This window comes from Merops nubicus, unplaced genomic scaffold (genome assembly GCF_000691845.1).
Source record: "Merops nubicus isolate BGI_N331 unplaced genomic scaffold, ASM69184v1 scaffold3900, whole genome shotgun sequence".
Classification (NCBI taxonomy): domain Eukaryota; kingdom Metazoa; phylum Chordata; class Aves; order Coraciiformes; family Meropidae; genus Merops; species Merops nubicus.
In genome coordinates, this window is record NW_008582175.1 from 15,642 (window position 1) to 27,624 (window position 11,983).

The 11,983-nt window shown below is 39.5% G+C and overlaps 1 protein-coding gene across 1 annotated transcript in view; it reads right to left on the minus strand.

Annotated features, from left to right (window-relative positions):
* CMYA5 (cardiomyopathy associated 5) overlaps positions 1-11,983 on the minus strand; it is a 45,999-nt gene that overhangs the window by 11,678 nt on the left and 22,338 nt on the right. The window contains 7 exon segments of the mRNA XM_008936837.1: positions 1-70; positions 2,689-2,835; positions 3,868-4,017; positions 6,913-7,034; positions 8,999-9,021; positions 10,738-10,971; positions 11,600-11,695. The exon segment at positions 1-70 is cut by the window's left edge and continues 25 nt beyond it. Of these exon segments, the coding sequence (XP_008935085.1) occupies positions 1-70; positions 2,689-2,835; positions 3,868-4,017; positions 6,913-7,034; positions 8,999-9,021; positions 10,738-10,971; positions 11,600-11,695 (842 nt within the window).

Consider the following 11,983-nt stretch of genomic DNA (forward strand, 5'->3'; position numbering starts at 1 on the left):
CGCCAGCGGACCGTGGCCACATCCCAACACGCCGTGCAGTCCTCAGCCTTGATGGTGGGGACGGCGGGTGCTGGGGACACAGGGACATGTTAGCTGTATCATGAGGACGGCAGCAGCCGCCGTTGCCAGGGGATGCTCGTGAAGAAAAGGAAGAGTCCCCTCCCCAGAAACCCATGGTGTCGTTAGATTTGCCCGTCCAACAGTGATCTTGTGATTGTTTGTGTTTCAGTGGCAGAGGGCTACATTATGGGGAAAAAAAATCCCACCGTTCTGGGAAAGTCACTGTGAATATTTGTGCATTACTGCACATCCTAAGAATACCCGTGTAGAATTTTATGCCTTTCCTCAAGAATATTTTCCTCATTTCTGCCAATTTTCAAGGAGCAGAGCACCAAGGCAGTACTGCCTACAGTTCTCCCTGCATCGCCTCAATCCTGTCCTCAGCAGTCTCTGCATGAACTGCATCAGAAACAAATGTGCTGCTGCAGAACTGACAGGGCGGCGGTGACTTTCTGCTTAATTATGTCCTGTTTATTTTTGCAATGATAAAATTTGGTCCTGTAATTTCTCTTTTATAGAGTGTCAGTTTAAGAACTACAGGCCCAACTGCAAGATGGAAAATGGAATGTAAAATAGAGCACTGAATGCAAGTAATCAAAAGCTTTTTTATGAAATTGCACGTCTGAAAAAGGAATAGTTGTATTTACTTGAATTCCCTTTCCAGGGAATAGCAACATAAACGAATCTTAAAACCTGTTGTTGAAACTCATATAGACAGTTCTAATACGAAGCCTTAAAAGAAAGTTCATTAATTAAAAAAAAAGGTCATAGAAAGTTATTTTGTTTTTAAAGAGAAAAAAATCAGAAATTAGACAATTTTATGAAAAGATAATCTTGTAGAACTGCAACAACCATTCTGGAAGCATTCTGTTTTGTAAGAAAAATAATTTGTTGTTAGTAGAATAGGAAAAACACCACAAGTACATATCTGCTTCATGGTTTAGTAAAAATCAGGAGGTAAGCAGCTCGGGTTAAGATGTACTTGATGTTTTACTAGAGGAACAGCTAAACCAGGTATTCAGCAGAACAGTGAACATGTGGGATACGTTCTCATCTGGTAATACATCTGGGTATCTTCCTTAGAAATAATCCCTGAAATACCTTCTGACATATTTAATTACTATCTGGTTTTAAATGCATTTGTTCCTAAAGAATGAAAAATTAATAGCTAAATCCAGCAATACCTACAATGAGCAAGTGACACATTTATTTAATTTCAAATTATCTGTCCAAAGAGTAGATGGAGTGAGATTACCAGAAAAAGTTCTAACTGTGCTTCTGAGATTTTTTGTCTTTCTGCCTTGGGTGTTAAGAGGATGCAGAGGTTTTGCATCAGTCAGTGCTCAGCAGTTTCCTCACAAGTCTTGCTGGGGCTCAGTGCATTCCAGAGGGAGTTCACCTCAGCTTGAGGGAAGGTGTTTAATGAGTCCTTATTTTATCTAGTTTATTTGTTTTCTTAAAGAAACAGGCCAAAAGAAGGCCTCAGAGACTCAAGGAAATTAACTTCTTTAGAGGGCTTCAGTCTGGGGAAAAAGAGTGGTAAGCCTGATGCCAAAAAGCAAAACCAGTTCTTAAAAACACCAGCTTCAGAGGGGTAAGAGCTCCTTTACAAAATATGATTTATTAGCTACTAATAACTTACTATTATTTGACCATTTCACAGGAATTCTGCACCATGCTGATAATTAGACTGTTAAAGCTATAAAATTTCAATTTCTACTGTGATTCTCTGGAAAATAATATTTGTTAAAAATATGAATAGCAATTGAATATCAAGGAGAATTATCAACAAAACTGAAGTCTAGTAGAGTAAAGAAAGGGCTTGAAGTTGTAGTTGCTGCCAAGGGATTTCAGTACACTCAGTATTGTATGGAATTTCATTACAAAATTGTTAAATACGCTTAACTGTATTTTGTGGCCTCAAGAATGGGATGATTGTTTTTATCCTGTAGCACTAAAAATTATCTGGCTAGAGGGCCTCCAATACAAGATGCTTAAACTTGCTTGTAATTCAAGAAGCAACAGTTTTATCAATGAAAACTATTAAAGAAAATAAAGATCAGAAAAATTAATCAGTCAAATGAAACTCATAAACAATACTTGCCTAATTCCTTACCTTAATTTATACCACTTAAACAGCAGCAGAGCCTCTCAGCCACACCTGAGAATTGTGTCCCACTGAGCTAGATGCAGCATATAACCTCGGTAAAGCAGAATTTCCTTGAAATGTTTATAATTTAAATCAATACAATGTAGATTTCTCTGGGAGCTGCAAAAAAATTCAGCTGACACCTCTGTTTTCCACAGGAGAATCATCATCAGCAAGGAACAGCCAGGTGGCTTTCACAGAGCTTCCCCAGAGCACTGCAGTGCACTGAGAAATTAATAATGTGCTGCCACAATGCCCTGGTCACAAGGCACGAGACTGGAAATATCTTCAAATCTGAATATTTTCAAGTTTTCTCCCAGGAGCAATTTTGCCTCTATCTTTTAGCAGATAGGGCTAAGTGAGTTGCCTGCTATCTACCAGATGGGCTAATTGAAGTAGTTTCTTCTGTTTCAGTAACAGGACAGACTAAAATTGTTCTAAGGATCTGCAAATAACAAAATACCAACATATATACATACCCGTTTTAAAAATGGCTTTTTCACTGGGTAAGCTACAGCCTGTGCCATTCACAGCCATGACCCACACACTGTAGCAGCGATCTGGCTCCAGGTCCTCCAAAATGCAGTGGCTCTCCTTCACCGTCACTCGGTACTCTTCCACCAAATCTAGGAAAAGCACATGCACACAGAGAGGACATGACACTCATGTGTTGCACTGGTGGGGCCTACGATGGCACCTCTCAACCAGGATGTACAAACCAGTCAACTGAAAACATCGAGGAAGTGTCACTAGCCAAGAGCTTCATACTTTGACTCAGTTTTAACAGAAAGTTTCTGTTGTGCCCTTGAGTTGAGTGCACTCAAACCCCATTGATGGCAAGGCAAGATCATGGCCCTCATTCCTACTGAGGACTAGACTGCAAATTTGGGATATACAATCAGCAGCTATCAACCCTGACATCACCACTTTATAACGCAACTATTTCTCATAAAGAACATTATATCCCTTAGCTATAAATTAACTATTATAAAAGCCCTTAGCATTCTTTAGCATGCACCCACACAAACACATTAATTTGTGCAGAGCCTCATTGCTTAAAGTGACTGTGTGATCAGTCTGAGCTTTTTAATGAATGAGCATTACAATTCTCTTTTCTCAATTTTATATTTAAGATTTGGAAATATTTTAATGTCATGCTGAAAAAAAATCTTTGTCTACATGTGGGAATACTGTGAAAATACTGATTGTATTCTCCTGTCATTTTTTTTATTAGGACACATTTCCAAATAACATGCAGGGCCCTAAAAAACGAATTAAGCTTACCCCTTTGGCAGCTCTTATTTGCAGACCCCGTGAGTACCCACAGGGCACCATGCACACATCCTTTCTGACAGTCAGGCCACTTCCTAAAAGAGCACATCAAACCCTGATGTTGCTGCTTCTTTGAAAACAAGTGTCCTGGACTTTGCAGACCACAATATTTATCTTGAATTTTTGGGAACAAAGGGGATGAGAAGGAAGACCATCTACCTCCTGCACTCCTTCACTGTTATCCACCCTAAGTACTATGCATGATGTCTTCACAGGCTTTTTTCTCTCTGTGCCCTTGGCCCTCCCCTGCAGTCTGGCCTCCCCTCTGCCAGCCCCAGGCCAGAGCAGGAAGGACTCCTGCCATCACGAAGCAACACCCCACGCACCCCCTGTATCTTTGGTGGCTTGTGGCTCTTCCATACAGTAGACCTGGAAGCAGTCAATGGTATCCCCGTCGTTCACAGCCCAGTAGATGGCAATGGAGGAGCTGGTGGCCGAGTTTGGTTCCTGAGGTACAACAGTTGGTGCCTGTGGAACTGAGAGAAAAGCCTCCTGTTGTTATTCACACTCTCTTATTTTCAGCCAAATTACATACAGGTTCACGAGGCAATCTGGTTACTTATTTCCACTCAGGTTGCTTATTTCCACAGAACAAGTACAGCAAGTATGTGAAATATGGATTATGGGTGCAGCTTTAGAGCAATAGGTCCTCCTAAACTAGGAACAGAAAAAAAAAAAAAGTAATTTCTTGGCTTTGGAATCTGTCAGTTTCCCTCTGAGTATGGACAAAATAAGATCCAGTCTTAGTACTGCGACCACCTGAACCCAGCACAAAGTGCTCCTGCCCAGCTCTTGGGTCCTTCCCCATGTGGCAAGATCATCTTGCAGATGAGTCATGGCAGAGCTGTTCATTGCTGACCTCTAGCTAGGCGGCTCCCAGGGCTGTGGCAACCCTGGACATGCAAAGCTGTCATTCAGCTCCAGTGATCCTTCTCCTTTCCCCAGGAGACATGCTCTTTTGTCACAGCGAGAGCTGTCCAGCTCTGTGCTCCACTTTGAGGCACACATGCTGATGAAACCCCAAGAGACTCCCAATAACTTCAGGCCACCTCCTCCAGAAGAACCTGGAGCCTAACACAGCATCCTTTGGGTAATCACGTTCTCCCCTATCTGATCTTGCCTTGTAGCACAGGTACCAAAGGAGAGGACACCCTATGAAGAGGATGCCCATGAAAGCAGTGACTGAAAGCACTTGCCTGTAGCAAAATGCAGGGGATAGCTCACTGACAGGAAAAGTGAGCCTGCAGAAGAAGGTCTCCTCCAGAGACAGACATATGTAGCTGACCCCGGGGGGTGGGCAGGGGAAGAGACCTGCTACACTACGAAGGGATTCATGCAGCGTGCCAGATCCACTGACACTGACAGCCGCAAGGCTGTGCTTCAGCCAAAGGAAGGCTCTAACAGCACTGGAGACTGGGAGGCTCCCTGCAGCCTTGGGTCCACCCCTGCCCAGAGGTGGACTCCCACTGCAGGTGCTCAGCTGGATGTTTCTCCCTGTTACGGTCATTTTCTCCACAGACCCAGTGGACAGACAATTCTTGGTGTGCAGGTTTTTGCTCTGCCAAAGCAACTGAACCCCATGAGACAACCAGGGACATCCCTCACAGAAAGTGCTTCAAAGACCTCCAAGACTCCCCAGATTTCATAAAAATTTTGTTCCCTGATCAGCACAGATCCATCCCTGATGAGATATTGTTCCCCTCTATGATTATTGCTTAAAAGAGAGGGAGGGGAAAGAAAAAAAGCAAACAGCCCCAAAAGATGTTCATTGTTAAAGTGATTGCAGGGAACAAAAATACATGGTTCTATTTCCTCACCCAGTAAATTTCCATATTGCATGATTTCTCTTAGAATCTTAGCAGAAAGCTTTCACATTTTTTCAGTTATCTTCACAGTAATGATGATGATCCCCTGTGGCATGAACAAGGCAAATGCAGATGCTGGCTGTTTCGTTATGATTTATACAGAGCTACTAGTACAGTAGTATTACATCTGCTTCCCGTTGAAAAAAAAATATCCTTCTCAAGGCCAAAAACAAGCCACATTTTGTCTTTACTGCATCTAGAGTTGGTCAATTTAAAAATCGTCATTAGGAAAATATTTCCTTTCAGTGGACCATGGAAATAAACAGCCTTTTTTTTTTTTTTCCCTTGTGAAGTAGCCTAGAAATTACTATTCATGATCACAGAAACTCCACAACTGCAATATGTATTACTATGCCAAATCTGAATAGAAGCTAGCTTAAAGAATGAAAATTCTGGAAAAACTATCAAAATTCAGTTTGGTAACATTGAGAAGCATTTGATTTCTAATTTCTTTTTTTATAATATGAAACAAACTTTTGAAGGAAACTAAATTCAAACCAAGAAGTTGAACTGTTCTTTTGAGGAACAAAACATTTGTGTTTTCAAAGTGCTAGTCCCTTTTAAAATAACTTTTAGTCAAAAAATAAGATATTTGCACCACAAGTTTGACTAAATATTTTTTTAAAAAAAGTGTGACATTTTCTCAGTTCAATTTTCATTGAAGTGCCGTAGTGCAAGGAAGTTTTCCCTTGATGCTACCTAATCTGCCCAGCCTCCAGAAGCAAACAAACAAACAAACAAACAAAATACCAAAACAAAACAAACCACCAAATGTTTAATGGATATTTACTCCTTTCCAACATAATTAACTGCAGACAAACTCTTCACTGACAGGTTCCAGATCCAGATGTTTTCTATAGTTGTATGTACAAGCAGAGCAGAAGGCCCACACAGGCAGGTTTGTTTTTATAGGACATGAAGTATCAAATAGAGATGAATAAACTCCTTTATCATGTGCAGTTTTCCCTGCTGTTTCCTCTGCTGAAGAAGAGGCTTTTTCCAGCTAGAGTTAACCATTTTCCCTTCACATCTGGTGGGGGTTTTGGGTCCCTGCTTTCATTTGGCACAAGCTGAGGGACCTGAGCCATTAGCCAGCTCCCAATTCTCCTCCCCACACCAGCAAAGCTATAGCTGCCACCCTTGGAGGAAGACAGCTCACGAGACCCTTTGATTGCCTCTTCTGTCGCTGCTTTTAGGGGAACAGCAACCTCTTCAGTCACAGGAGATTTACAGACAGAGACCTTCTGCTAGTCTGAGGTACAGATCCTTGAAAAGATGCAAGAATCCCCCACTGCAATACTTTTCCCTCTGTTGCTCATCTTAGTATCCTACTATAAGCCAAACATTTGTGCTCAATTAAACTTCATTTTACATTCAACTCTGATTGCTAATTACATGGTTTGCAAATTTATACTTCTCAAATAGATTCTGTTTTTAGCTTCCTAAAATTTCCAAAGCATTGCCAAAATGTTAGCTTTTGTAAAGATGGCATTCAGAGATTCTTACCAGCCACATGTTTTAAGGAATGCTGGTTGGTTTGTCCTGGACTATCCGCGTAGTGCTCGAACAGTGAAAAAGCACTGGGCATCTTTTCAAAAGAGAGGGTAGCATCCATTGCAGAGAGTAACCTATTTGGAAAAAACACCTAGCTGTCCATATATATCCTTTGTGGCATCACATAATTTCCCAAAGGCCAGAAGCAAAGACCATGCAACGTATGCTTCTCTAAATATTCCCCATGAACATGAACACACCATGCAAGGAGAAGCTGTTTCTCTAGCACTTAGAGCATACTGTGATTTTGGATCAGGGGCACAGTGAGAGCACACACAGTCTGTATGCACTTGACCTGTGAGAATCTGAGGATTTGAAGACTCCCAAAAGCACCGAGATTCAGATTTACTAATACTTTCCCTTTAAAGGTTGCAAACATATGAGCTAAACTACAGCAGCTGACTCCAAAGACATAATGCAAAGCAGCTGCCAAAAAAAAAAAAAAAGAGAAGGAAGATAAATTCCACTTAATTAGCCCATATTTGCTGAGTTCATTATAGGGAAAAAAACCAACATATTTTTAATTCTGAGGCAGAAGCAGCTTCAAGGAAATGAAAGTTTGTTTTTTTTTTTTTCCAAGACAACTGAATTTTACCTTTCTCTTATTTTTTTTTGGTCACTGAAGTAGTTAATTATGCATAATCTTAACCAAGCACAACAAATACAAAACATACTTTCTTTAGAAAAACATGCATTGTTATATAGACTTGTTCTTAACATTTTAGCAAGTCAGGTATTATTAAAGCACAGTAACAACCAAACTCATGCACAAAGCAGAATAAGCATAGTGTATAGGTAAACAAGTAAAGACTAAGTAAACAAGAAAGCTTTGGAAAATTGTTTTGTCCCATCATACCTGCTTTACTCTTGTGCAATAAACTCCATGCAGATATATGTCCAGACTCACATTTTGACTTACAGCAGGTGAGTCCTGATTTATAGATCTAATTCTGTAGATTAATAGGAACCGTGAAGGGGCATTTGGCACGTTCTCTCTAGAACACACTCCTTGGGTTTTGATTTGACCACAAACTGTAACCCTCGTGTCATCATTATTCCTCAGCCCGTGTCGGCAGGCGTATCCCTATGATGGCTGAGGCACCACTGACTAAGAGTATGTGTGTTAGATATGCGCGGTGCAACACCCACGCCCTTTGGGCAGCCAGCGGTGGTGCTGTGGCAAAGCAGGTTTGGGGGCTGGCACAGGAGGGGTCTGCAGCCAGCCTGTCTGAATATTTGTAGTTCACCCTTGAAAATTTATTGAGGGAATATGGGCTTATAATTGAACACTTTCTCATAAAGGATGGGTGTTGCCAAGATGATTCCCTTAAGGAAATCACATATGGCAAAAAACTCTTTGTGATTGTATGTATTTACTGGCACGTGCAGGTGGGCCTGGATGTGGCTGTGATGAGGCACCAGCTCCCTGACACATCCTGAATCAGGCAGTGCTGGTGAAGAGGCACAGGAAAACATCAGCCCATAGTATTCTGGTAAGCTTTTGAAAGCTACTTAGTCTCTCTCCTTCTTTTTTTTTTTCTTTTTTTTTTTATCTCCCCTCCTGGAATTGTGTTCAGAAATACAATCCAACCAAAAAAACATCCATGTAAGTGACACTTTGCATTATAAATTTTCAGAGACCAGGTAAATATACAACCAGACTAGTGAAAAAAGAATATACCAGTGCTGCCTAAGAGATGGAAGCACTGGCAAAATGGGGTTTTAGCATATGTGTGTATAATAACAACTACTAGGAACATCTGTTTAAAAATATCTGTGTAGAGATTTAAAATTGAGCTGACATTTTAAAATGCTGCTTCTTTAATTGCTATATTACAGAACATGTGCAAAACACTTCAAAAATGGGCAGTTACAGCAACAAGTATAAAATCTTCTCTTAATTTCATTATTTGCAAGGTTTATAAAAGGATCTATGAATATTAGCAGTGTATTTTCAAAGCTTGCAAATACTAAATGAGGCATCCAGCATACTAGACCTAGTACTCACTACAGTGCACTTAGCTCATACTTCATATACCTTTTATTCAATTCTTTAGATGACTAGAGGAGGAAAAAAAGAAACGTATTAATAGTTTTCAAAACCTTGAAAATGTAGAAAAGCTACTTATCTAACAGCCTTGCTAATCTCCATAGACATAAAATACAGACAGCTTTAATGGCTTGATGTTGTCTGGGATGCTGCTCCTTCGCATCAGGAGAGGATTTGGTTCCTTAAAAATATTCTGCTTCAAAGCTCTGTCTCAGCAGACTATTTGAGTGTAAATTTGGTTTTAAGTTCCTGAGGGGATCAGTATTCAATATCCAGGTTTAAAGACTCAGTAAGTCAATAGTCAAATACTTTCTCAAAACAAGAATGTTGCAGAAAGAAATCACCTGAAAATCTGGATCACTTAAATCCAAGTTCTGACTGAAGTCTCCTTGATAATTTCTTTTTACTAGAAGCTGGGAGAAATGTGTACTCGTGGAGTGAGAGTTTGCCCGAAGCTCGATAAATCTTCAGCTAATGTTTCCTGGCTTGTGCACAGAAAAGTTTCTTTACCACTAACAGAAAGGGATGGGGAATCTACTAATTTTCACACCCCACAGAATTTTAGATTACAAAATTGTCTCTTTGCCAAAGCACTAATCCAGTACCTCACAAAGTTCAGAAAAATAAGCTGTATTTTTTGTCCATCCCAAAATAGCCAATCTACCACAGCAATGACTTGGTTACAGGATGCTAACGTATTGCATAACCTGAACAGGGGAGAAAGCCAAATATTGCTCCACCATCTCTATAACCACTGGCATATGGGCTGGGGAAAGCCATTTTATTTTTCATGAATGAACTGTCTTTAGACACTAATTTCTACTTTTCCTTTCTTGTATCCCAGCATAGTTTCTCTGCAACTTCCAGACTATGTGCCAATTCCATAGTGGGAGATTATTGTCCCAGAAATCCCATCCCCTTCAAAACTGCTCATACACTTATACAGAGGAGAAAGTCCCACAGCTCAGTTATGGACAAGGCTTGCAGCACAAGGACAATCTTTGAGGACCCAGGCCATTAAAGACCTTCTGAAACCAGTTTACAATTGACAGCTATATGAGCTATGTAACTCCAGTCATGCAGACTCACAAGAGGTGTTTTTTGCATCCAGAAAGGACTGTTACAGACATGCACCTCACATGCACATTACTAAACCTAGCCTACTGCCATGGTTCATCCCCAGTCAGTAACTAAGCACCACATAGACACTTGCTGTTTTTCAGTAGTAAACATTTATCACAGCATCAGTAATTTGTGTGCATAACTACTGTATCTGTCTGCTCATTTAAAAATAAAACAAAACCACAAAAACCCCACAACCCAACAACACCCCTGCTTCAAGTAATTTTCAGTTACACTTTCTTGTATCATCTTTTACTCTAACATTTCTTACTCCTCAGTGGATATTTAATTCCAAATAAACTCTTGAACTCTCTCTTAGCCTTCTCTTCATAACACAAAACAGCACCATTTTAATGGCCTAAGTCACATTTTGATCCTGTGAATCTTCTTTGCAATTCTCTCTCTGCATTCACAGGAAAAAACAGACGATTCAGCAGTTTCATAGTGCAATAGGTGATCTTGCATAATTTAGCTATCTTAAAGAATAAAAGTTTTTAAAAAATAAAAACAGGAAGGTAAATAACTCATTCTCAGCCTAGGTGTGGTTTAAGTGCTTTCCTAACTAGTATTATAGATGCGACAGAATGAAAGCCATTTTTACTTACATTTAGGAAAACAAATCCATCAACTTCTTCCATTTCTTTTACTGTTGTCTCCAAGGTTTCCTTTGCTGAATCAACAGTTTGCTGGAAGTTAACCATCTGCTCATACAGGTACTCCATTTTCATCTTCTTCACTTCCTCAAAGTTCTCTGATTTCTCTTCATATTGTGCTACCACTTTCTTAAGCATCTCTTCGTTCTGCTTCTCCAATAACTCTGCATTTTTCTTACAGTTTTCCTGCAAAATGAAAACAGATGCAAATTGATCTGCGGAATAAAACTACAAGATATAATGAATACACAAAAATTCTCAGTTACCCATACATGAGACATCCACTAGACTCCTGGTATCCTGGCAATAAGAGAACTTTATTTTGGTAAGCAACTCATCTGGCAGAAATAATACTGCAGAATTACTTTAAAAACTATGGCAGGGTTTTTTTTTTTTTTTTTACTGCAAGCGTTTAAAATTAAACTTCTGTATTTAAGTACTGAGACAGGAAGTCTGACTACAAAATAGCTAAAAGTCAATACTTTCAACTGAAATTAATACAGTTCTCAAGGCTTAAGAACTTAGGCATTAACAACTTAAGGTACAGGGCAACTCATTTAGATGCCTCATACAAGGTTATAAATAAAGACACAGTGTTAGCTTTTTATAAGTGTAAACAAAATTAAGAGAACTTTTTCCTCCAGTGCTCAACAGTCACAAATTCCACGTTGCAATAATGTGCAAAAAAAGCAATATTTTTCTTCGCAACAGCCTATTTTAGTAGAAGCAATGATGTTACAAAACAAGGCAAGCATATCTTAGAACTTATTTAGTAGAGGGGAAGAAAACTAATATGATGTAACACAGGACTTACCTCAACAGAGTTAAATAATGATTCAATATCACTCACGAATGCTTCAATTTTCATTGACTTTTCTTCCAGTGCTATTAGCAATTCACTTAAGTGATCCTGAAATTCAAAACGTTTCAGTTTCATCAGTGCGTCATTTTCCAGAGATTTTACACACAGCATATTTTCAGTGAATATTTCTGTTTTGCCATAAGCCATCACTGGAACAATTGCTAAATTAAGTTCAAGTATCACCTTGGCTTCAAAGACAAACACAGAAATAGCAGCTGGAACAGTCACAAAACTGTTTCCAAAAAAAAAACCAAACAAACAAACAAAAAAAAACACAAAAAAAAAAAAAAAAAAAAAAAAAAAAAAAAAACACAAAAAAAAAAAAGGACCTCGTTT